The 27,120-nt window shown below is 35.2% G+C and overlaps 1 protein-coding gene across 1 annotated transcript in view; it reads left to right on the top strand.

The window, feature by feature from the left end:
* Positions 1-27,120, top strand: part of LOC123562501 (protein bicaudal C homolog 1-B-like) — an 86,164-nt gene that overhangs the window by 27,777 nt on the left and 31,267 nt on the right. Inside the window, exons 3-6 of the mRNA XM_053528069.1 lie at positions 852-921; positions 4,913-4,992; positions 18,142-18,303; positions 24,168-24,221. Coding sequence (XP_053384044.1) covers positions 852-921; positions 4,913-4,992; positions 18,142-18,303; positions 24,168-24,221 — 366 coding nt within the window. The remainder of the gene's footprint in view (positions 1-851; positions 922-4,912; positions 4,993-18,141; positions 18,304-24,167; positions 24,222-27,120) is intronic.

The following is a 27,120-nucleotide window of genomic DNA, read 5'->3' as shown; positions in this document are numbered from 1 at the left end:
TTTTTAATTGTTTATTATCACAATTGTTTTAATATCTTAATATGTGTTTGCTCTATTAAACAGCTTTTCAATTTAGTTTTTGAGGATCTTTAAAAAAATTATTTATGCATTAAATTGAAGGAATAGCTTGTTAAAATTAAAATATTAAAATCAAGGAGATTTGTTGTTTTAGTTGATTTAGATAACTCGTTCTTTAATTAGTCACCACATATCTTGTAATTATTTGATAATAAAGTAGTCTTTTTGGTTCTTGCCCATTCATGTTGGTTTGAAACACTGTTACCTTTCATAATAGTATAAACTGATTGAATGCCCTCAATGATACTCCGTTACTGCATTATCATTTTGATTTTGGAAACTTTTTATTACGTGTGCTGTGTTCTTGTAACCCATAACTAGCTTCGAACCAAACCGTGTATTTGTTTGTTTTGGGGTAAGTAATTTAAAGAACAATATTTCATTATAAAGTTAAAGACCTACTGTCCTCTGTTTACAGACAAACCATGTTTTCCAATTTGCACTTTCTATACAATAAAGATTTTAACCAATTTTATTTTATCAAATTTTATTAGAGATAAGTCAGGGATCTAATCACCATGCCCTCGGTTCCATAAAATCTGCACTCTCCTTACTGAGCTAAGCGGGCGGGCTAAACCACTGATGTAGATCATGTATGAACTTTCCCTCTTTTTTTCTCGAATCTTACTGTATCTGTAATGTTAACCAGTCTTGTTCTTTGTATTAATTTCTGTGCCACTCAGATTATAGGACCAGATTTACATGGGATGATGTATTTTCAGTACATATTAAATATTATGTTTACTTAGATTTTTCTTATCTCTGTATTTCAGATAATGGATGAAACAAACACACAGATATCATGGCCGTCCAAACTGAAAATTGGTGCCAAATCAAAAAAAGGTACGTGAAGTTTTCCAAAAATATCGGGTGATAGTGATGAATGTTTATGTGTAAAAATTATATCAAAAGTTGAATGAAATATTTAGAGGGTACAATGTAGCATTTGGCTTGCAGTTTGCCTGCGTGTGCCACAAATAATGCGCAAAGTGGCATCTGGGGTCTTCTGCCACCATAAAGAGATGAACATTTTGTAAATGTGACATTACAAAAATAGACGACCAACAATTCATTTGGCATGCTTTTGCATCAGTGTCCTAAGATTGTGACTTCTATCTTACTGTGCCCGCTCAAATACATCCTTTTATTATATACCTATATTAATTCTTTAAAAAATATTGCTTGTATTTTACAAATAAATATGGACAGGCAGAATACAAATTTAGTCCCAGGCAGAATACAAATTTAGTCCATATCATGTGTGTCCAAGATCTTTAATGCTATCATTTGTATTGCAATGGCATTTCACAGATTTGTTGAGTTTCAACATAGAAGGAATCATGATTAAATTTGAACTTATCAGAATGAAAATGCTAGTTGTAAATATCTGAAGTATTCAGTTTCAAAAGTTACATTTAAAGGTGGTTAATCAGATCTTGATCAAGTACTTGATTTGTTTGAAATTTTAACACTTTTTAGCTCGACTATTCAAAGAATATAGAGCTATTGGACTGGCCCGTGCATTGGTATCCGCGTCCCGATTTGGTTAAGTTTTTGTATGTAAGCTGGTATCTCAGTAACCACTTGTGGGAATGGATTGAAACTTCACACACTTATTTACTGTGATAAACTGACTTACACTGCACAGGTTCCATAACTCTATTTTGCTTTTTTTACAAAATTATGCATCTTTTTCGACTTAGAAATGTTTTGTTAAGTTTTTGTATGTAAGCTGGTATCTTAATATCCACCAATGGGAATGGATTGAAACTTCACATACTTGTCCACTGTCATGATCTGACATGTAATGCACAGGTCACATAACTCTACTTTGCATTTTTACAAAACTATGCCCCTTTTTCAACTTAGAAATTTTTGGTTAAGGTTTTGTATGTAAGCTGGTATCACTAATGGGAATGGTTTGAAACTTCACACACTGTCCACTGTCATAAGCTGATATGCACTGTGCAGGTTCCATAACCCTGTTTTGCATTTTTTCAAGATTATTCCCCTTATTCGACTTTTGTCTTCATCCAATTGACAAGGCTGTTGAATAGTCGAGCATTGCTGTCCTCCGACAGCTCTTGTTTGTGTGATAGTGCTTAATAAAAGAATTCTATTTCCAGCTGAAGTATAAATTTTATAAACATATTTTCAAAGACTGTTGTATTATATTTTTGAAAGATTTGCATTAACAACTCTGTATTTAGCTGAAGTTCATTAGATATGTAATTTTGGAAAATTGTTATCTCCCTTTGCCTTTGTTGCCCAAGGAAGATAGACAGGAAATAAGTGAATACAAAAGATAGATACAGTTTTAAAACTTACCTTTTGGGTCAGATTGTTGAAATGTCCCTTTATCTGTTGAATTTAAAAGTAACACTGGAAAGTACATTGAAAAGAAAAAAGAATTAATCAGCTTTTTATATAATTTCATTTCAAAGGGAAGTAATTACAAAATTTTATTAAAATCCATGAAAAATACATTTATAACAGGGATCTAACACTGTAATTAGTAGTTTTGTTCCTTCAGAAAATAAAAGAAAAGAATATACCAAAAATGAAATATGGCATATTAAGATGATGCTAAATTCTGATTTACCACCTTTAATTGTATTGCTTGCATTACGATCTGGGGTGGCAGTTTTTTTATTTGTAAATGAGATAATACCAGGGGTAATATTTAGCCTTATTGGTCATTAAGAATTTTGTATTACTTATCTTAAAGCCTGCAGTTTGTTTACCTTCTTTTGTATTTCATCATTGATTACATTACATTCCTAGATATATTATGTGCTGTCTAAATAAGGATTTCAATTTATCAAGTCCTTCATTATATTACCCATTCACTTAAAACATACTATGAAATCGTTATAATTTATGCAGGACTAATTTCATTGATTTTGAGGTAATGTTAACTTATCGCTTTGCTGAAGTCAATTTGCATGGTACAAATAAAATTTCGGTTTATGTTTTTTATCTTTAATATTTGAAAATATCCTTATTAGCTCGCAGACCATGAAACTTTACATTGGCAAAATGAAATTATTTCTCAAATCAAACCCTGTGAAACAAATGAAGTTCATGTTCACTGTGGCTGCCAGACTTGGGGAAATTTTATGCCAACAAAGATGGCCTGATTTCGAAGTTTTGGTAAATCAAGTTAGCTGCCTCGTAGCAAAACATTAATGTAGGGTAAGTGTGTTTAAAACTTGACATTAATTTTCCATGAATATTTGAGAGAAAAAAATATTTCAAAAAAATTTCTTCAACTGAAAGAATCTAAATTGAAATAAAAAGGCTTCATTTATTTTTTTTTGCGATATTGAAATGTAAAAAGGAGTAGGCCTATCAGATACACGCAAGTGGTTTTGTATTCATTTTAAAGTAGCTGGCAGCCTTACAGTTCGTATAAATCCTGTTTTTATGAGTGGAGGCTGTGGTATCACTGCCGGCCATGTGTAGAGATAACTGATAAGCTGCTAACTTCATGTCTGAAACATACTCTATTAGATTTCTCTACCGGCTGTGATTTTTTTCCAATTTCTGAAGATGATGTCAGGATAGTCTAACCTTTTAGTTTATAAAGACCTTATATCTGTAATTGCTTTCTTGATTGCTCTGATTTGATCAGGGTCAGGGTTTATTTCAGTAGCAATTGGTTTTAAGTGTTTGTGTCACAACTGGTTAGGATTTTCAGAGCTTCAGATAATGTTTTGTGCATTTAGTAACAGTACTACCTGATGTTTTGTGAAATTAGTAATGGTACTACCTGATAACAGACAAAAATTAGTAAAAAGGAAATTTTTTTAGTATCGATACCACTTGACTTATGTTTGAAGCAGCAACCACAAGCTCATCAACAATCGGATGAATAATGTCTTTTTCAATGTTTATTTCTTTCACCGAAGAAGAAACATATGCAAGCAGTGTGTTCTGTTGAATTTCTAATTTCTTTTTCGACCTGCCTCTCACACTGCGTGCTGCCATTTTATTTTGACTGGATCGGTAGGTCGGGAAAAAAGAAGCAAAATAATGCACAAAAGTGGTAAACCAGTCTATTGCTTTTCGCTAAGTAAATAAAGTACCGGAAAGATATATTGGGTTACAGACCACCAAATGCGCAACTTGGCGCAGACATGCGATACAGCTCGATCTGCCTTTGAAATTCGTTATACTGTTTACCTGTAGTGCCGATACAACCACATTTTAAAATAGATTCATACTGATACGGACAGATTTTTAAAATAAATTTGTATCTGACCCCTAACAAATTAGTATTTACGAAAATACAGCCCTTATCTGCAGCTCTGGACTTTATTATGCAGAGATTTATTTGGAGTGCTAATCTATAGTCAGTAGTTTGATCCCCGGTTAAGAACATGTTTAGTGATAAATGATTTGACTGCTGGAACTGATTGTCCATAAAAAAAACATTATGTCATCAATGTCTGTTTCATCTATGGACATTTTCAGGTGCATGGGGCCTTTGTATTCAAATTTGATGTTCATGCTAATTTGATGCTGATATAACTGTAGCAGATAAGTCAGCTTCTAAGTAGTTGCCCCATTTCCCTAGAAAAAGATGTACCCCTTTCTTTAAATGCGCTCATTATAGTGTAAGACAAGACTAGAAAATTCCTCTATGAGACTGATATGTGCTTTTATATATTTTGCAGGTACACCAAGTAATTCATAAATACCTGCCTGTACATATTATATGAAGGTTGGTTTACCCAATGATAAATCAAATAAAAAATTTCAAGTGGTTGAAATTAATAAGATATTGATATTACAGTAAGTAATGCTGTTTTGCTCTTGTGTTTATTTTCAGATCCACATATCAAAGTAATAGGTCTTCCAGAAGATGTCAGAGTGGCAAAAGATTTAATAATGGATGTGCTGGACACAAAAGTAAGTCACTATGTACCCCTGAAGAAATCATAAATAAGATGACAGATGCTGCTTTTTAGCGATTCAAGAATTCTAGCTAGTCTAAAATTTTAGATGAATCGCTTTCAAGAAAGACATATGGGACATGAATATTAAAAAAGTGCATAATTCACTGTTACCAAGTACTGGATACCCTCACCTTCTGTATGAGTAATAATACAATGGTGATATGTTTTGCCGCTTCATTTTGGAGGTAATAAAAGTATAGTTTGCCACAATGTTTGTCTTTGTTTAGTTCAGGGTCCTTATACTGCCACTTTATAAAAACCAGAAAAAAACACTGCCAGCATTTATCATGTTAAAGAGTTAAGCATTTGTTTAACTCTTACATGATTTAGTAAATATTTGTTTAGAATGAGATAAATTTCATTAGTAATTTACAAGAAAGCTGAGAGGTTTGTTTTGACAGAAACACTCATCTTGGATGATTGTTTGCAACATACCATGCAAGTGTTTTGCCATTGCTGTATTCTCTCTAAGATTGATGTAAACTATGATATTATCTATGAAATAGCCTTGAAGTAACTGTTACAAACTATAGTGACATTCGTTGTAGATTAGATTTTTATTTTTTAACAAGAATACAGAGTAAAAAATATAATGTTTTCTATTTTCCTTGTTTTGGAAAGAGATCTTGTTTCCCTTTTTAGCTCGACTATTCGAAGAATAGTCTAGCTATTCTACTCACCCTGGCGTCGGCGTCGGCGTCACACCTTGGTTAAGTTTTTGCATGCAAGTACATACCGCTATCATTTAAAGGCATATAGCTTTGAAACTTATTTATTCTTTTTCAAGGTCAATTACCAACCTCACTGGGTCAAGTTCCATAACTCTAACATGTATTTTGAGCAAATTATGCCCCCTTTTGGACTTAGAAAATTCTGGTTAAAGTTTTACATGTAAGTTACTATCTCCAAAACTAATGCAGATATTGAATTGAAACTTCACATGTGTCTTTGGGGTTATAAAACTAGTTGATAGCACCAAGTCCCATAACTCTGACCTTCATTTTGGCCAAATTATGCCCCCTTTTGTACTTAGAAAATTTTGGTTAAAGTTTTGCATGCAAGTACATACAGCTATTACTAAAAGGCATATAGATTTGAAACTTATTTTTTCTTTTTCTAGATCAATTACCTACCTCACTGGGTCAAGTCCCATAACTCTGACATGTATTTTGGCCAAATTATGCCCCCTTTTGGACTTAGAAAATTCTGGTTAAAGTTTTGCGTGCAAGTACATACAGCTATTACTAAAAGGCATATTGATTTGAAACTTATTTTTTCTTTTTCTAGATCAGTTACCTACCTCACTGGGTCAAGTCCCATAACTCTGACATGTATTTTGAGGAAATTATGCCCCCTTTTGGACTTAGAAAATTCTGGTTAAAGTTTTACTTGCAAGTTACTATCTCCAAAACTAATGCAGTTATTAAATTGAAACTTCACATGTGTCTTCGGGGTTATAAAACTAGTTGATGGAATCAAGTCCCATAACTCTGACATGTATTTTGAGCAACAATGCCCCCTTTTGGACTTAAAAAATCCTGGTTAAAGTTTTACATGCAAGTTACTATCTCCAAAACTAATGCAGATATTAAATTGAAACTTCACATGTGTCTTCGGGGTTATAAAACTAGTTAATGGAATCAAGTCCCATATCTCTGACATGTATTTTGGGCAAATTATGCCCCCTTTTGGACTTAGAAAATCCTGGTTAAAGTTTTGCGTGCAAGTACATACAGCTATTACCAAAAGGCATATAGCTTTGAAACTTATTTATTCTTTTTCTAGGTCAGTTACCAACCTCACTGGGTCAAGTTCCATAACTCTTAACATGTATTTTGAGCAAATTATGCCCCCTTTTGGACTTAGAAAATTCTGGTTAAAGTTTTACATGCAAGTTACTATCTCCAAAACTAATGCAGATATGGAATTGAAACTTAACATGTTTCTTCAGGGCTATTAAACTAGTCGATAGCATCAAGTCCCATAACTCTGATATGCATTTTGGTCAAATTATGTCCCGTTTCGAACTTAAAACTCTTTTGATATTTAACATTTTGGGTAATAATTTCCTGCTTCTGTGACAATATTTCGAATAGTCGAGCTTGGCTGTCTTATGGACAGCTCTTGTTGTTATAAAAAGTTTTCATGTTTTTCTCTTCTGTACAGAAAAAAATATTGTTCCGCTTCTTCATCGTTTTGCCTTCCTGTATATTGAATATTGTCTTGTTTCTCCTCTCTTAATCATGGAAAATAGTGTTGTTTCTCTTCCCATTATCATGGAAAATAGTCTTGTTTCTCTTCCCAGTATCATGGAAAATTGTCGTGTTTTCTTCTCATCGTGGAAAGTTGCTTTGTTTCTCTGTTCATTATCATGGAAAATTGTCCTGTTTCCCTTCTCTTATGATGGAAAAAATGTTGTTTCTCTTCTTATTATCATGGGAAAAGGATGCAAAAATGACAATGATCTGACAAGTAAATACTCAAAAGAAATAAAGGGATATGCAGTGCAAAATTAAAAACGAAAGAGATAATTAGGAAGGTACTCCTCCTCAGCATTGAAAAAGATCTTGGTGTGTTTTTCTTTGTTTCATCATGGAAAAGGATCTTGTTTCTCTTATCATCATGGAAAGTTGTCTTGTTTTTCTCCTCTTCACAGTGTGTAAAGGAGCATTAATTTTCTTCTAGATATGTTCTTAACAAGGTAACAATGGCTTGATTTATGTCCTAGTGTTAAGAAACTAGTACCTTGACAATATCTGATAATGCATTTAAAGGCATTGTTACTTCGAGGAACATGTCTTGTTTTATTCAGATATTTCATTATAATCGTTCAGTCAAGTTTTATCTTGAATCTTGTATCAAAGAAATATACTTTAAATTGATAGGGTTATGATATGTGAAAGGTCCATTGAAAAAATTATTGAAAGTTGTTTTCACAACATTTACAACCGCTTACATTTACAATAGCTTGAAGAGGAATTGTCATGAAATGAAGACCTATTTCCCACTTAATCTTGTACATAAAACAATAATTGATGCGGTTCTTTGTGAGTCAGCTGTTGCCAGTTCTCAAACACTGTATACATCAAAGATAGGGTAATATACAATGTAATAAATTTGAATTTACTGTGTAAACAGTTACAAAAAAGTTGAAATTCGTGAATTTTCTTCCTCTTGTGGGGTCTTGTCAATTGCCAGCGTAGTATGGAAAGATTTTTACACAAGATTGCTATTTCCACAGAAAATATTTAGGAAAAAATATGTACAGTTGCCTGTTATCGTATAAACAATATATATTGCAAAGCCATTTATCTTCTCTCAGCAGAATTTTGATGTACAGTGATAATTAAAGTTTTTATAGATGATTGCTTTGTATGGTGAGAGGTGATCCAGTTTGTCATAGTCACTATGCTTTGTTTTAAAGAAACAAAATGGCACCATATTTATTTTTATACCTCCATCTAGGAATTGCGCTTTCCATTAAGTATAAATCCAGCACGATAACTCAAACGATAACATGTTTGATAATTATTTTTCTTCATTAAAACGTTTCAATACAGAAAATATTTTTGTATAACATTACAGTATGCGCTTGACTTCTATCATTGACAACCTTTTTGAGTTCAGTGATGCATGAGAACCATAACAATCAAACGATAATATAAACATGCTGTTGTTTAAATTATCGTGCGTAAGTAGTAGTCGGTCCAAAGCACGTGTGTCTCAGATATGACTTTTAAACAGTTGAAGATATTCTGCTGAAACTTTACACAAATGTTAAGTCACAGGCAAGGACCCTAACTGACCCACAGGCAAGAGCACTCAGCGTCAGTAATCATTTGTTAAGGAAGATATCCTTTCAACAAGAAAATGAGACCAGATTGGTATAATATCATCTTTCATATTTCATTGATTAATCATTAACTCTTACAGTTGTGCTCGATTTAAAATTCACATCAGTTTACACTGAAGAATGATTGATTAGTAAATATTTAACATTAAACTCTGATAATCTTTAGTAATCTCTCAATCTCTGGCTTGCAGCTCTCTGATTATTCTATCCACTTGCAGTTCTAAGCTTAAGTCATTTTCAGACCATTCCTGAAAGTGATCTCCGTGCGATCAAAGGACATTCGAAATTCAAATTACAGTAAAAATTGTGCTTTAAGACTGCCTCTGAATAAAGGCAATTACTTAAAAACCTGCATATAAAGGTCACCAGTTTCACTCCCAATTTGACTGTTTTAGAGCAAATGTTACCTGTGTTTAGAGACCATCTGTCAGCCAAGACCACTTGCTTTCATTTCAAACGGGTTGGGGGCGGAAGGTGTGGGGGGGGGGGGGGGGGTTTACAAAACAGACTGCATGTGTAAGGGTCCTGTGTATTCTGTCACTGTGGCCTTATCTAAATACCTGTAACCTGACATAAAAATGTATTAAAGTGAGGTAGCTGAAAAGGTCAAGGACAGAGGTGAAATGCATTGTCTGTGGGTGGTAATGCTTATTGCCAGACAGTGTCTGCATGTTAATTCTGGCTCATTTAGGGCCTCACTTGGGCTGAAGTCACTCTGTTATGACAGTTATTTTATTTTTTCCCTTCTCTATAGATATTTTTGTAAGATATCCTACATCTTTAATTGCTTCAATGTAAGAATATTCTTGGAAGCAATAAATCCCACTGATTCTGGTGTATATTTTTCCTACCTACCACAAAAAACTACAGAAACAGAACATCAGAATAGCTGGAAATTTTCAGTACAAAAAATTCAGTTATATATGATCTGCAAAGATAGTATCTCAAATTGTATATATCTAATCAAGGTTTCAGGTAATTCTGTAATGAAAATCTATGAATTAGAAATTACCTTGAAATGTATTGTATGATTTAATAAAAAACTGAACAATGTTATGACTAACTGATTCCCTCGACCTTTTCTTATAATGCAATTTTTTGAAGAAAAAAAAAACCTCCACTTTATAAAGTTTTGCAGAGAGATTTAGTTTGATATTTCAAAGGACCGTATCTTCCAAAAAGTTTATACCTCCTAAGTAAGCTCCATAGAGCATAATATTTCCCCAGGTTAAGGTCTACCATCAAGTCAATCATCCTTCAACTCGGATTCATGTGGGTAAGTTGCCAGTTACTTGCAGAGAACAGGGCCCGTATTCATCAAAGTTTAAAGTCTGAAGCTGAGACTTAACTTGAAAAGCTAAAATTTCTTTCCGATCTATAATTGTAAATCATGCATGGATTTGAATTAAACTTGACACGGATATGACATAAGCTACAAGGAGAAGCTACGCAGAATTCCAGCAATATTGACTGATTACAAAGTAGAAATTTTAGGGGTGCAAAGTCTAAGTCTAAATTTCAGACTTCGGTTCTATGTGACCACTGGTATAGAGATTTGGCTCAGTGGCTGAGGCTAGATTGTATGTGACCACTTGTATAGAGTTTTGGCACAGTGGCTGAGGCCAAAAAAATCCAATTAAACAAAGTTTTGTTTTTACCTCACCTGTCACATAGTGACAAGGTGAGCTTTTGTGATCACCCTTCGTCCGTCGTCCGTCGTGTGTCCGTCCGTGCGTCCGTCAACAATTTCTTGTCTGCACGATAGTGGTTTCATTTATGATTTTATTTTAACCAAACTTGCACGCAACTTGTATAACCATAAGATTACGGTTCCTTTCTTGAACTGGCCAGATCCCATTATGGGTTCCAGAGTTATGGCCCCTGAAAGGGCCAAAATTAGCTATTTTGACCTTGTTTGCACAATAGCAGCTTTATTTATGATTTGATTTTTACCAAACTGGCACACAACTTGTATCACCATAAGATCTTAGTTCCTTTTTTGACCTGGCCAGATTCCATTATGGGTTCCAGAGTTATGGCCCCTGAAAGGGCCAAAATTAGCTATTTTGACCTTGTCTGCACAATAGCAGCTTCATTTATGATTTTATTTTAACCAAACTTGCACACAACTTGTATCACCATAAGATCTCGGTTCCTTTCTTGAACTGGCGAGATTCCATTATGGGTTCCAGAGTGATGGCCCCTGAAAGGGCCAGAATTAGCTATTTTGACCTTGTCTGCACAATAGCAGCTTCATTTATGATTTGATTTTAACCAAACTTGAACACAACTTGTATCACCACAAGATCTTGCTTCCTTTCTTCAACTGGCCAGATTCCATCATGGGTTCCAGAGTTATGGCCCCTTGAAGGTCCAAAATTGGCTATTTTGGCTTTTGCAGCCATATAGAGACTTCATTTATGGTTTTATTTAATACAAACTTCCAAAATACCTTCAACAACAAGAAATCTTGGATTCCATGACAAATCAGATCCAATCATAGGTTCCAGAGTTATTTTATATCTGATTACCTCCCCTGATTGTAGTAAAAATGGATTTATATCAGTAAGTACTTACAGGACTTATTTGAAATTTCATTATTGTTATTTGTTGGACTGAGACAATCAGAGTAGATAACTATGGACTGATTTTATGTCAAATTGCCTCCCTTTATTTCAAATTAAAATTGTTATATCTCCATAACTAATGAAGATACTGATCTGAAATTTCATTTATGTCAACAGATTTAATTGGCAGATCCTTCTTTTGTCCACTTACAATATTTTTTTTTTTTTAATTACTTCCCTTTTACGTTACTATAAATAGCTTATTTTTAGTAACTTTTTTATTATTGGCCGTAGGGAAACACGAGACCAGTTTTCTGTGGTACAACATTGATGGTACCTCCAATTTTTAGGTGTATTTTAACATATCTATACCTTGTAAGATTTTTTTTTCTTTTTGGTTAAATTTCTTCCCTTTGTTGTTCCTGTCCTTCGGACTTAGATATTTTTTCTGAGGACCTTCTAGTCCTCAAGTGCAATGATAACAGGTGAGTGATATAGGGCCATCATGGCCCTCTTGTATAACTTCTCAGCGAACACTACTTATAAGGTTGTTCTATTTTCTGCTATTGCAGGTTGATCTTTTAAAATTTCTAATTGCTTAGACTTAAAGACTTCCTTGGTTGATGTATAGTGCCAATACAAATACAGCTACAGTGGCTGAAAATGTCCCATGCAGTAAAGGTTGATTGAACTTAGAATTTGAAAAAATTGAAATAATTTAAAGTCACTATTATTATACGCAGACTCTGTTCATGGTTGGTAATCAAGAGCTTTCATGAATAGACTTGTTAATAATGAAAACAGTTTCCAACTAGTAACTGCTCAAGATCATAGCATACTATTTTTAGCACACCTGTCACAAAGTGACAAGGTGAGCTTTTATGATCGCATGGCGTCCGTCGTCCGTGCGTCAATGCGTCTGTGCGTAAACTTTTGCTAGTGACCGCTCTAGAGGTCACATTTTTCATGGGATCTTTATGAAAGTTAGAATGTTCATCTTGATGATATCTAGGTCAAGTTCAAAACTGGGTCATGTGCGGTCCAAAACTAGGTCAGTAGGTCTAAAAATAGAAAATCCTTGTGTCCTCCCTAGAGTCCATATTTTTCAATGGATCTTCATGAAAATTGGTCAGATTGTTCAGCTTGATGATATCTAGATCTTCGAAACTGGGTCACATGCGGTCAAAAACTAGGTCAGTAGGTCTAAAAATAGAGAAACCTTGTGACCTCTCTAGAGGCCATACTTTTCAATGGATCTTCATGAAAATTGGTCAGAATGTTCACCTTGATGATATCTAGTTAAGGTTTGAAACTGGGTCACGTGTCTTCAAAAACTAGGTCATTAGGTCAAATAATAGAAAAACCTTGTGACCTCTTTAGAGGCGATATTTATCATGGGATCTGTATGAAAGTTGGTCTGAGTATTTATCTTGATGATATCTAGGCAAGTTCGAAACTGGGTCAACTGCGGTCAAAAAACTAGGTCAGTAGGTCTAAAAATAGAAAAACCTTGTGACCTCCGTAGAGGCCATATTTTTCAATGGATCTTCATGAAAATTGGTCAGAATGTTCACCTTGATGATATCTAGGTCAATTTTGAAACTGGGTCACGTGCGGTCCAAAACTAGGTCAGTAGGTCTAAAAATAGAAAAACCTTGTTACCTCTCTAGGGTCCATACTTTTCAATGGATCTTCATGAAAATTGGTCAGAATGTTTATCTTGATGATATCTAGTTCAAATTCTAAACTGGGTCACGTGCCGTCAAAAACTAGGTCATTAGGTCAAATAATAGAAAAACCTTGTGACCTCTCTAGAGGCGACATTTATCGTGGGATCTGTATGAAAGTTGGTCTGAATATTCATCTTGATGATATCTAGGTCAGGTTCGAAACTGGGTCAACTGCGATTAAAAAACTAGGTCAGTAGGTCTAAAAATAGAAAAACCTTGTGACCTCCCTAGTGGCCGTATTTTTCAATGGATCTTCATGAAAATTGATCAGAATGTTCACCTTGATGATATCTAGTTCAGGTTTGAAACTGGGTCACGTGCCTTCAAAAACTAGGCCAGTAGGTCAAATAATAGAAAAACCTTGTGACCTCTCTAGGGGCGATATTTATCATGGGATCTGTATGAAAGTTGGTCTGAATGTTCATCTTGATGATATCTAGATCAAGTTCGAAACTGGGTCAACTGCAGTCAAAAACTAGGTCTACGTCCTCCGTATGTCCATGCGTAAACTTTTGCTTGTGACCACTCTAGAGGTCACATTTTTCATTGAATCTTTATGAAAATTGGTCATAATGTTCATCTTGATAATATCTAGGTCAAGTTCGAAACTGGGTCATGTGCGGTCCAAAACTAGGTCTAAAAATAGAATTTTTGCTTGTGACCACTCTAAAGGTCACATTTTTCATGGGATCTTTATGAAAATTGGTCAGAATGTTCATCTTGATGATATCTAGGTCAAGTTCGAAACTGGGTCATGTGCGGTCCAAATCTAGGTCAGTGGGTCTAAAAATAGAAAAGCCTGCCCGCTTAGCTCAGTAGGTAAGAGCGTTGGTCTAAGGATCGCGGGGTCGCGAGTTCGATCCTCCGGCGGGGCGTATGTTCTCCGTGACATTTTGATAAACGACATTGTCTGAAATCATTAGTCCTCCACCTCTTTTTCATGTGGGGAAGTTGGCAGTTACTTGCGGAGAACAGGTTTGTACTGGTACAGAATCCAGGAACACTGGTTAGGTTAACTGCCCGCCGTTACATACTGAAATACTGTTGAAAAACGGCGTTAAACCCAAAACAAAAAAATAGAAAAACCTTGTGACCTCCTTAGAGGCCATATTTTTCAATGGATCTTCATGAAAATTGGTCAGAATGTTCACCTTGATGATATCTAGGTCAAGTTCGAAACTGGGTCACATGCGGTCAAAAACTAGGTCAGTAGGTCTAAAAATAGTGAAACTACTTGGTGGTTTTCAATGAAACTTAGCCACAATGAACTGGGTTGCGTGTGGACAGGTGAGCGATTCAGGACCAGCATGGTCCTCTTGTTATGATTTATTTTTCAATCTTCACTCATTTACAAACATCAGATGACTAAGCAAAATTATGAGAAATATTCATTTGCCATCATATCAAACAAATATTTATTTTTATCATGTCAAAGCAAAATGATTTGCAGAGCCTGGTTATATGTCATACAGTATATATCTGTGGTACTATTTTGCCCTTCATCTGTGAAAGTATTTCTTAGACGTGACAGAAATGTAGATATTTGAATAAAAGCAGGATATGTGTGTCATGAAAGTTGAATGAAACCCAAAGTAAAACACCAAAATGTTGGCCAAATTCTAGCTAGGGGCAGGGAATAAAGGCAGTTTGAAAACATCCAGAAAAAAATAAAAATAGAGCCACTGCCAGAATGTCTTGTCCAATTTAATGCTTTATGGACCAGTAACTTCATTTGACTGGTAAAATTCTATTGCTATTAAATGTTCTAGACAACTGGTTCTATTTTTTTTCAGAAGTAGGTACTGTTTATTATCAGCATTTCATTGAAACTGATAGGCAGTTTTCTAATGAATGAAAAACAAGTATCAGTCAGCTGATTTCATTAAGAAATAGTAACATTCTTAGATTGCAGGTTTCGGAGAAAAAAAAAGAGAGTGATTTATGAGTGTCAGTTTTTCAAACAAATTATAATAAGTAATGGCCAACACTTGATGAATTTATTGGTTGTGAATTTCTTGGAGAGGAAACAATTATCAGTTTGCAGTTTTTCAGGCATTTAAATGAAAAAGAAATTGAGAAATAAAGCCCGGCTTGTTGTTAGCTCACCTGAGCACGAAGTGCTCAAAGGTGAGCTTTTGTGATCGCACTGTGTCCGTCGTCCGTCCGTCGGTCCGTCCGTCATCAACAATTTGACTGTTAACACTCTAGAGGTCACATTTTGGCCCAATCTTAATGAAACTTGGTCAGAATGTTACCCTCAATAAAATCTTGGATGAATTTGATATTGGGTCATCTGGGGTCAAAAACTAGGTCACTAGGAAATGAAAAGCTTGTTAACACTCTTAGAGGTCACAATTTTGGCCCAATCTTAATGAATCTTGGTCAGAATGTGAACCTCAATAAAATCTTGGATGAGTTTGATTGAATCTGGGTCATCTGGGGTCAAAAACTAGGTCACCAGGTCAAATCAAAGGAAAAGCTTGTTAACACTCTAGAGGTCACATTTTTGACCCAATCTTAATAAAACTTGCTCAGAATGTTACCCTCAATAAAATCTTGGACGAGTTCGATATTGGGTCATTTGGGATCAAAAACTAGGTCACCAGGTCAAATAAAAGGAAATGCTTGTTAACAGTCTAGAGGTCACAATTTTGGCCCGATCTTAATGAAACTTGGTCAGAGTGTTATCCTTAATAAAGTCTTGGACGAATTAGATATTGGGTCATCTGGGGTCAAAAACTAGGTCACAAGGTCAAATCAAAGGAAAAGCTTGTTAACACTGTAGAGGCCACATTTATGACTGTATCTTCATGAAACTTTATCAGAATGTTAACCTTGATGTTCTTAAGGTCCAGTTTGAATCTGGGTCATGTAGGATCAAAAACTAGGTCACCAGGTCACATCAAAGGAAAAGCTAGTTTACACTGTAAAGGCCACATTTAAGACCATATCTTAATGAATCTTGGTCAGAATGTTAATCTTGATGATCTATAGGTTAAGTTTAAATCTGGGTCAGATGGGGTCAAAAACTAGGTCACTAGGTCAAATCAAAGGAAAAGTTTGTTAACACTGTAGAGGCCACATTTATGACTGTATCTTCATGAAACTTAGTCAGAATGTTAAACGTGATGATCTTCAGGTCAAGATTGAATCTGGGTCATGTTGGGTCATAAACTAGGTCACCTGGTCAAATCAAAGGAAAAGCTAGTTAACACTTTAGAGGTCACATTTATGACCATATCTGAATGAAACTTGGTCAGAATGTTAATCTTGATGATCTATAGGTCAAGTTCAAATCTGGGTTAGATGGGGTCAAAAGCTAGGTCACTAGGTAAAATCAAAGGAAAGGCTTGTTAACACTCTAGAGGCCACATTTATGACTGTATCTTCATGAAACTTAATCAGAATGTTAAACTTGATGATTTTTAGGTCAAGTTCAAATCTGGGTCATATTTGGTCAAAAACTAGGTCACCGGGTCAAATCAAAGGAAAAGCTAGTTAACCCTTTAGAAGCCACATTTATGCCATATCTTAATGAAACTTGGTCAGAATGTTAATCTAGATGATCTTTAGGTCAATAGGTCAGGTGAGCGATACAGGGCCTTCATGGCCTTCTTGTTTTTTTTTTTGTTTTAGATTTAGAATTACCCTTGTTGAAAGCATATTCATTTGGTATCCGAGAAAGTTTTTCTATTTTGGATCTAGAAATATTTTAAGATGTTTTATATTTTGAATTTATTAGGTCTATTTTTTATTTCAAGAAAATTCTCTTATAAACATTAGAATTGAATTTTTTTTTGTTTCCCAGCTTCTTGTAAGTAAAGCTCTCATCGACAATAAATTTTAAATTTTGTATCCCGGCTTCTAGTAAGTAAAGATGTAGATGTTGCATGGTTGGAAAGAAGTTGCAAATCTACCTAACTAGTGGCTGTGTCAGAAATGTGATGTACAAATGTAGGATAATTGTACAAAATCATAATTTGTCAAACCATTTTAGCAGATGCAAATTATACTAGAAATGTATGGTTCCAGGTTTCCTGCGAATAGTCTGTTCTCTTTCTGTGATTTTCAATACAGATTAGTTTGGAGCGCACTTGAAACTTTGACATTAATAATTATATAGATGATTTATGCAGTCCGGAAAGTATCATGGACTTCTTGAAATTGTTTTCCTAGCATACCAATATACAGTTTATAATGAATTTCATCCATTCAGCAGATCATGTGATTGCGAAATTTCTCTCAGTTTCATTGGCTTCATAATGACATGCAAGGAGAGGTTTCATCTTCTCATATCAGTTTTAGTTTTTTTGATACATTAATGTTAAACTATCAATATGATTGATGGTAATATCAAGCTAATGAGGCATTTATTTCAATGAATCTTTGGTTTATCTATGCAAAACAACCTTTGAATAACAGTTGATTCCCTTCCAAACAAGTGCTCCTTACAAACAAACTTTCTCTCCCCAACAAGTGCTCCTCTATATCATAATTATGTTCTCAACCCCAACAAGTGAATGTCTGTCAACACAATTACCATCCTATTTAACAAATGTTCCATTGTCCTACAAGTTTTCCTGTCTAACAAATGTTTTCTGCCCCAACAAGAGCTTCTCTCCAACAAGCATTTCCCTGCTCCAGTAAGTGCTCCTGTCTAACAGTTGATCCCCTTCCAAACAAGTGCTCCTCTAAAACAAACATTCCCCTCCCCAACAAGTGCTCCTTTATATCAAATGTTCCCAACCACAACAAGTATTCCTCTATAGCAAATGTTCCTCTCCCAGGCTTTTTTTGAAAGAAAATTCACCATCCAGTCCTGTTACTTTATGCAAAAGATATCAAACACCTCATCATTTAGCTTACCAAGAAAATCTGAGGAAATTTCCTTAGAAAGTGTATTGAAAAGCAGATTGAAAGCCTAAAACAAAGTGATTTTTTTTTCATTTCAGAGTAATAGAGCCACTTTAAAGATGGATGTCTCCCATACAGATCATTCTCATGTTATAGGTAAAGGTGGTAACAACATTAAGCGTGTGATGCACGAGACAGGTTGTCACGTGCATTTTCCTGATTCAAACAGAGGCAACAATGTACAGGAGAAAAGTAACCAGGTAGGTCAAGATGTCAGTAAGCATTATGTTATATTTATGCGAAAAATGTACAAAAATTCTTGCTAAGTGAAATATCCGATAGCAGTAAAGAAATGAGAGTACACGTTTAGAAAATATGCAAAGCGTTCAACCACTACTGCTGTGTCATAGATTGCATCAGAATTTATGTTGCATAGCCATAATACATTATAACATGTACCTTTCCGTACGCAAAATCATTTCTTCTTGTTTTCTCTAGAACTAGTCCTGTTAGCTGAGTAGAGACTTAAATATCCTACTAATCTGGAAGCAACAAATATGATTCCTAGCCCAGGTGAAGGTTCCCAGAATGATGTGACATTTCTATATCTGATTTCTTGCACACAATATAGGTCATATAGTGATTTTTCCCCAGCTTTTGATGGTGGAGGAAGAATCCAGGAGCCCCACTTGACATTATTTTATCATGGACGGTCACCAGGGTTGAACTAGTTGAATTTACATTATAGAGAATAAGATAAATGGAAAAATTAAGCCAAGTGGAACAAAAAGGATAGATTTATTCTTTTCTACCAAATTTAAATTAACTTTTTAGCTCAGCTGAGCACATGAGCTATTGTGATCACCATGTCTGTTGTCATTCACCAACATGCCTCATTGAAATTAGGGAGGTAATCTAAGGTCAAATCAAACTTTGCTGGAATAGCTTGAAAAAGTATTTATATAAAAAAAATGGCAGTATTTTTTACCTAATCTACTTAAAACCAGGTCAAAATGTATGTGTGTCATTTAGGGGCAAAATAGGCCACAAGTCATTATAGAAAAACATTGTTAGCTTTACAGAGGCCATATTTTCTTACTGATCTACATGAAACTTAACATGTTTGCCCAAATGAAAGCTTGGTCAAATTGGAAACATGGTTATCTAGGGCTAAATACTAGGTCAGGTGGGTGATTCAGGGCCTATGACCCTCTTGCTTTTTAGCTCACCTGAGCACAAAGTGCTCAGGGTGAGGTATTGTGATCGCTCACCGTCCGGCGTCCGTCCGTCCGTCCGTCCGTCCGTCCGTCTGTCCGTCCGTCCGTCGTCCGTCCACACTTTCCTTTAAACAACATCTCCTCCTAAACCAACAGGCCAATTTTGATGAAACTTCACAGGGATGTTCCTTGGATGGTCTTCTTTAAAAATTGTTCAAAGAATTGAATTCCATACAGAATTCTGGTTGCCATGGCAACCGAAAGGAAAAACTTTAAAAATCTTCTTCTCAAAAACCAGAAGCCCTAGAGCTTAGATATTTGGTGTGAAGCATTGCCTAGTGGACCTCTACCAGTCTTGTTCAAATCATGACCCTGGGGTCAAAATTGACCCCGCCCAGGGGTCACTTGATTTTACATAGGAAAATCTTAAAAAATCTTCTTCTCAAAACCAGAAGCCCTAGAGCTTAGATATTTGACATGTAGCATTGCCTAGTGGACCTCTACTAAAGTTGTTCAAATCATGACCCTGGGGTCAAAATTGACCCCGCCCCAGGGGTCACTTGATTTTACATATGAAAATCTTCAAAAAATTTCTAAAATAAACTAGAAGGCCTAGAGCTTAGATATTTGACATGTAGCATTGCCTAGTGGACCTCTACAAAATTTGTTTAAATCATGACCCCCAGGGTCAAAATTGACCCCACCCCAGGGGTCACTTGATTTAACATAGGAAAATCTTAAAAAATCTTCTTCTCAAAAACCAAAAGCCCTAGAGCTTAGATATATGGTGTGAATTATTGCCTAATTGACTTCTACCAAGTTTGTTCAAATCATGACCCCGGGGTCAAAATTGACCCCGCCCCAGGGGTTACTTGATTGTACATAGGAAAATCTTAAAAAATCTTCTTCTCAAAAAGCATAAGCCCTGGAGCTTTGATATTTGACATGTGGCATTGCCTAGTGGACCTCTACTAAAGTTGTTCAAATCATGACCCGGGGGTCAAAATTGACCCCGCCCCAGGGGTCACTTGATTTTACATAGAAAAATCTTCAAAAAAAATTCTAAAAATAAACCAGAAGGCCTAGAGCTTAGATATTTGACTTGTAGCAATGCCTAGTGGACCTCTACTAAATTTGTTCAAATCATGACCCCGGGGTCAAAATTGACCCCGCCCCAGGGGTCACTTGATTTTACATATGAAAATCTTCAAAAAATTTCTAAAAATAAACCAGAAGGCCTAGAGCTTAGATATTTCACATGTAGCATGGCCTAGTGGACCTCTACAACAGTTGTTCAAATAATGACCCCCTTGGTCAAAATTGACCCCGCCCCAGGGGTCACTTGATTTTACATATGAAAATCTTCAAAATTTTTCTAAAAATAAACCAGAAGGCCTAGATCTTAGATATTTGACATGTAGCATTGCCTAGTAGACTTCTACAAAAAAAATTTCAAATCATGACCCCTGGGGTTAAATTGGCTTCGCCCCATGGGGTTACTTGATTGTACATAGAAAAATCTTTAAAATTTTCTAAAAAAAAAAAACAGAAGGCCTAGAGCTTAGATATTTGACATGTACATTGCCTAGTGGACCTCTACAAAAATTGTTCAAATCTTGACCCCCCCCCCCCTCCCCCCACGCAGGGTCAAATTTACCCAGCCCCAGGGTTACTTGATTGTACATAGGGAAATCTTCATAAATTTGCTAAAAATAAACCAGAAGGCCTAGATCTTGTTCAAGTAAGCAACTCTACTCAGGTGAGCGATATAGGGCCATCATGGCCCTCTTGTATATATTTGTTAAAATTTGAATTGTTACTCTTTATGCTTCTCAAAGTAATAATCATGAAATTAATTGCACAATTGTCTAACTAATAAATCAAAGCTTAAGCCATCTAAATCTATGTTATTTTCTTTTTCATTTTGGGGAGGGGAATATTCATTATTTCATTGTAGTTGTGAAAGTTAATGTTTCTGAGAATAATGATTATGAAAACTGCAAAATTAATCCCGTTACCTTGGAAATTTATGGGTAATCATAATGCATTTACTATTGATATTTTCTGCATGATGATGATATTAAAATGATAACTTCTAGAGCTGAGTCAGAAAATTGTGGCTGTATTCCTTGAGGAATTCTCACACTATTTGTAAACTTCCTAAGGAATTACAGAAATGGTTTGATAGAGCTATTTGATAGCATATCAGAAATAACTGGAAACTAATAAGCATTATTAGATAAATGAGATATAGGTAAGGCAACATGAGTTCAATTATAAGACTCTCATCTCTTCTAGTTTATTGATCAAAACTCAAGAGACAAAACTTTAAGTTGAGACACTGAAGTAGTTTAATTTCATACTTCATCTTTTCCAGTCAAATTGCCAGGGTTGTTTTGCCATAATGAAATATCACTATCAAATGCTTTTGAAGACTGAAGAAAACATTTTTATGCCCCCGAAGGGAGGCATATAGTTTTTGAACCGTCTGTCTGTCCGTCGGTCTGTCGGTCTGTCAGTCTGTCGGTCCGTCCGCAATTTTCGTGTCCGGTCCATATCTTTGTCATCGATGGATGGATTTTCAAATAACTTTGCATGAATGTGTACCACAGTAAGACGACGTGCAGTGCGCAAGACCCAGGTCCGTAGCTCAAAGGTCAAGGTCACACTTAGACGTTAAAGGATAGTGCATTGATGGGCGTGTCCGGTCCATATCTTTGTCATCGATGGATGGATTTTCAAATAACTTGGCATGAATGTGTACCACAGTAAGACGACGTGCAGTGCGCAAGACCCAGGTCCGTAGCTCAAAGGTCAAGGTCACACTTAGACGTTAAAGGATAGTGCATTGATGGGCGTGTCCGGTCCATATCTTTGTCATCGATGGATGGATTTTCAAATAACTTGGTATGAATGTGTACCACAGTAAGACGACGTGCAGTGCACAAGACCCAGGTCCGTAGCTCAAAGGTCAAGGTCACACTTAGACGTTAAAGGATAGTGCATTGATGGGCGTGTCCGGTCCATATCTTTGTCATCGATGGATGGATTTTCAAATAACTTGGCATGAATGTGTACCACAGTAAGACGACGTGCAGTGCGCAAGACCCAGGTCCGTAGCTCAAAGGTCAAGGTCACACTTAGACGTTAAAGATCATTTTTCATGATAGTGCATTGATGGGCATGTCCGGTCCATATCTTTGTCATTCATGCATGGATTTTAAAATAACTATGCATGAATGTGTGACACAGTAAGACGATGTGTCGCGCGCAAGACCCAGCTCCGTAGGTCAAAGGTCCAAAACTCTTAACATCGGCCATAACTATTCATTCAAAGTGCCATCGGGGGCATGTGTCATCCTACGGAGACAGCTCTTGTTTTATTTTCATAATTGAAAATAGAACTTATTTGCAAGGCTAAAAATTATTTTGTTATAAATATAAATCTTTAAACGTCCGTTTTGGAAAAAAAAACAGACATGTGTCCATCCTTCAGTCTGTCCATCTGTCATAATTGTGTCCGAAGCATAACTTTGTAACCATTAAAGATAATGACTTTCAACATATAGGTAGATGGCGATAAGATGATGCGCAGAGCACTTGAACCGGCTCAGTAGATCAAAGGTCAAGGTCACAAATTGAGCTAAAAGGTCAAAACTGTCCATCATATTTTGTGTCCTGAGTATTACTAAATAACCATGCAAGGTATTGACTTCAAACTGCATGTTGGTAGGTGACAATGAGACCATGTGCAGAGCACATGAACTGGGTCTGTAGGTCTTGGTTATTACTTTTAAATGTACAATAGTTGTCATATATAGTCATTGACATCACAGGTATGTTGGAAATATTCTATGAATTATGTCGCTTTACATACAGAAATTCTGGTGAACATGTTGGTGCACTTTCGCTCTATCTCTGTTACTAAATGGAGCTGTTATCCAACATCATCATCCACTTTTGGGCATATATTAATCACTCCAGTGTTAGCTCTAGATTTCCCAGCTATGCCCTATTTCTCAATCAAGCACCAGAATAGTCAAGTGTGCTGTCTTGACTGTAATAGCTCTTGCTATACCTGCTAATGGCGGCACATCTTTCTGTGACAACTTTTTAACAATTCCAAAAGTGAGTTGTTTTGTGTTTGAGCAACAGGTCTGTAGCAGTACTAAGAGCTTACATGTATAGGTCATGGGCTCAGTTCTAAAAAGTACTTCCAAAAAATCTTCTTTTTTTTAAACTTAGCCTGAAAAAATTTTATTCTCTGTAGAATTGTGTTTATTTGCCCTTATTATCAAAGTTTATAGGCAAATTCCACAAATATTAGTTACCTTACATAAACTATTGAGACTGAACTGATAAGATTTGTGGAATTGAAAAAGAGAGAATTCTGGCATTTGACATTGCTAGCTTGTTAACCAGTTCAGACAAGATTACTAGCAAGTCATTAGTCTTCCTTCTGTTTTTGCAAAGTGGAAGTAATTGATGAAGTATTTGCATTATTTTGTCTTTGAAAAGTTGTATTAGGTCTAGCTGTATGGCTTTATGCAAGCTTTTTAATCTTTACCCTTGTAAATTTTATGACTACTTAGAATTTTCATGGTAGAGAGGTTAAATTCACTTGCCTTCAGTGATGCAGGTTCAAAACCCCACATGGGATGAAGAATTCTTTCATGTGAGAAATATATTCAGCTAGGTTGCCTATGGCCAATTGTTTTAGCTGGGTACCTATTCCGGAAATTAAAATGCTTGAAGGCGAACCTTGGGTCTTCCATCACTATTGGAGTTAGAAAGTCGCCATGGGACATTGTGTCAAATTTAACTTCAGACGCAACAAAACAGGACAGTAATGGTTGGAGAATTTGATTCTAGACTTATAAAATATGCCTTAAATTTTGTATTTGCAGGTCTCAATAGCAGGTCAACCACAGGGTGTGGAAGCAGCCAGGGCTAAAATTAGGGTTAGTATAAGTAAAGTCAGTGTAACAGGTTCGGAATCAGAACTTAGACTTTGAAATGTAAATGGCAATTTTGCTGTAATTGGATTAAAGTGGGTATATTTTTCTCAGAGTTGCTAGAGTTTTCTTTGTTCCTGTTTGATCTGAAGTTTACATATACATCAGCACTTAGACTTTTATTTGTAAATATTTTGATTTTCTATCAATTTTCTGAACAGATTAAATAATCCAAGTGAAATTTTACAGAAATATTGACACTGACTGTAGTAAGATCTCAATATGCATGCAGAATTTCAGCAGAATCTGTGAAATCCTGCAGAAAGTTACAGTAAAGTATTACTCATTGAATGCAGAACAGAATGAAACCAGTTATGCATGGTTTAGGCCTAAAAAAAAAATTCTTTGTTTCCGGTAACATGCTCAAAAAAATTAGGGTAGGTAGGTCGGAAAATTTTTTTTTTTTGGATTTTTTTTTTATTAAGGGAGACTTTTCGGCAATTATTTTTTTTGTCAAAAAATGATTCAAATAAGGGGGTTATGCCTTTAGAGCATCAGTAAGTTGATTTCTAACATCACTGGCCATGTTTAAAGCATAAAAAGTGCAGTTTTGCATCTTTTTGTTAAAAAGTTGAAAAAAATATTCTCCATGGCCATAAAAACATTTAGGGTCGGGCCAAAAATTTAGGGTAGGTCGGGATACCGGAAACAAACATTTTTTTTTTTTACACCTTATGTGGTTTTACTTTATATTTGTTAGTTGTGAGAAAATCTAGCAGACAGGCCGTAAAGATTTAGATTTGTCTGATAAGGAAAGCTATCAGTTATTTCCTCCGATCAGAAATACATTTTGAACAAAGTTAATGTGAATCTATCCTCTATAAAATGCATTTTAATACCATCTTGCTTTCTTCACATTAAACTGATTTATGCAATGACAGTTTGAAAAAAAATTCAAAATTTTATCAGAATGAATTAGATAGGAATTAATCTTAAATAAAAATTCAAGGAAAATTTCAACTGGTAGAGTAAAAATAATGAGTAAATGAAATTTCAGGAAACCAATTATCGAAGTATGAAAACATTTCCAACTGAAAACCAACTGTTTTTAATTACAGAATTTGTTTTTCGAAGTAGATGCTTAAAACAGTTATCGTTTTTACTTGGTTTTTGAAGGGACAGATTTATTTGATATATAAGACTGCTTCATGCAATAAGCCAGATGTGATGTTTGTTCCTTCAGTGTATCAGTGGCTGTTGTTTATTTTCTCAGCTGCGTAAACAACATTTCACAAACCAACAAGTACCGTATATCATCCATTTAATGTATATCTACCGAGAAATCATGATCATATAAAGCTTAACAGAAATTTGGACAAAAAGGCCTCTTTTTAAATTCAATTAAGCCGCACCATGAGAAAACCAACATAGGGCATTTGCGACCAGCATGGATCCAGACCAGCCTGCACATCCACGCAGTCTGGTCAGGATCCATGCTGTTCGCTTTCAAAGTCTATTGCAATTAGAGAAACCGTTGGTGAACAGCTTGGATCCTGACCAGACTGATATAAGGTTAAATTGTTAGATTTTGCTGGAAAAAGCAGTGTTACGTTATTTTTTTCTGGTAGAAAATGAAATGTTTGTTCAAATTAGGGATGGGAATTATTAGAAAATTTGTTCCGTGGTATATCATGATACGGCAACACTTTATTGCGATGCATATCATAATATGTCATTACCAGAAAAATGATGTTTTCAGTGAGCTCAGAAGTAGTGCCATACATATTTCTATTTGCCAATCTGCAATACCAGCACTAAAGATTACATGAAGAAATTTACAAAAAAAAACACATCCTTTAAGAGATATATTTGCTAATACATGTATATGGGTGGTTATGTCCAACTAATTAAGCAATGCATCAGCCAGTCAATTGACAACACACCACAGTTTTGCTCTGATGAATATGTTGCAAAAATAACTTTTAATGGGATCTTGGGATTTTATTATATAACCAATACTTTTGTCCACAAACGATCTTGTTTATCATGTCCCTGTCTTTTGTACCTTTCTTGTCTTAAAAGAATATATATACAGTATACAAAGATTTAGAATCTTATCATTCAGGCACTCTTTGCCATATCTGAAAATCTTTCTGGTAATTTTTTTTCTTATCAGAAGATACATTATACTTAATTTGTAGTCTACAGAAAACAGCAGACGACAGATGAAACTCCTAGATGTGAAACACATACATTACATAATATGGTGCACAGAAACTCATATTTTAGTCGTGTAAAATAGATGGTTTTAGACAAAAATTAATCTCTTTTATAAAAGAACATTTTATTTTATCTTTAAACATTATATTAATTCTGATCGGAAAGATTATTTTAAAAAATTGAAGTAGGACGTTTCAGCATTTTGAAGCAGTAAAATTAATGGTTTCCTCTTCCCAGTGATGTTTTCTTTTATTGAAGGAAGCATAACAATGATCCATTATCCAGTTTTAGCTTATTTTTTATGACATGTTTATTGTACAGTTCTAGAAATGCATGTATCACTGTAAGGGGCGGACTCGCAATTGTGTCAGAATTGTGCATGTTTCGTGTATCATGTGTCTTAAAGTTTCTAATTATGTCAGAAACCATTACATAATCTGATGTAGACTTGATGCTAAATGCAGAAAAAACATAACGTTAATTATTTTGTATCTTAAGGGCTATCGTACTGGTAGACTTACGATATAAACAAACGTATCTGTGTGATTCGAGGATTTTTGAGTAGATGTTGTGAAATACTGTAATAGGTTTTCTACTGAACTTTATTTGTAATTTTACTGGGTTTAGGCGGTGTATTGCAGATAAAAGAATTAAATTGATGTTCTCCTAAACTATTTTAAGCTTA

Source organism: Mercenaria mercenaria, chromosome 2 (assembly GCF_021730395.1).
Source record: "Mercenaria mercenaria strain notata chromosome 2, MADL_Memer_1, whole genome shotgun sequence".
In the NCBI taxonomy this organism is placed as follows: Eukaryota; Metazoa; Mollusca; class Bivalvia; order Venerida; family Veneridae; genus Mercenaria; species Mercenaria mercenaria.
This window is presented reverse-complemented; position numbering and strand designations above follow the sequence as displayed.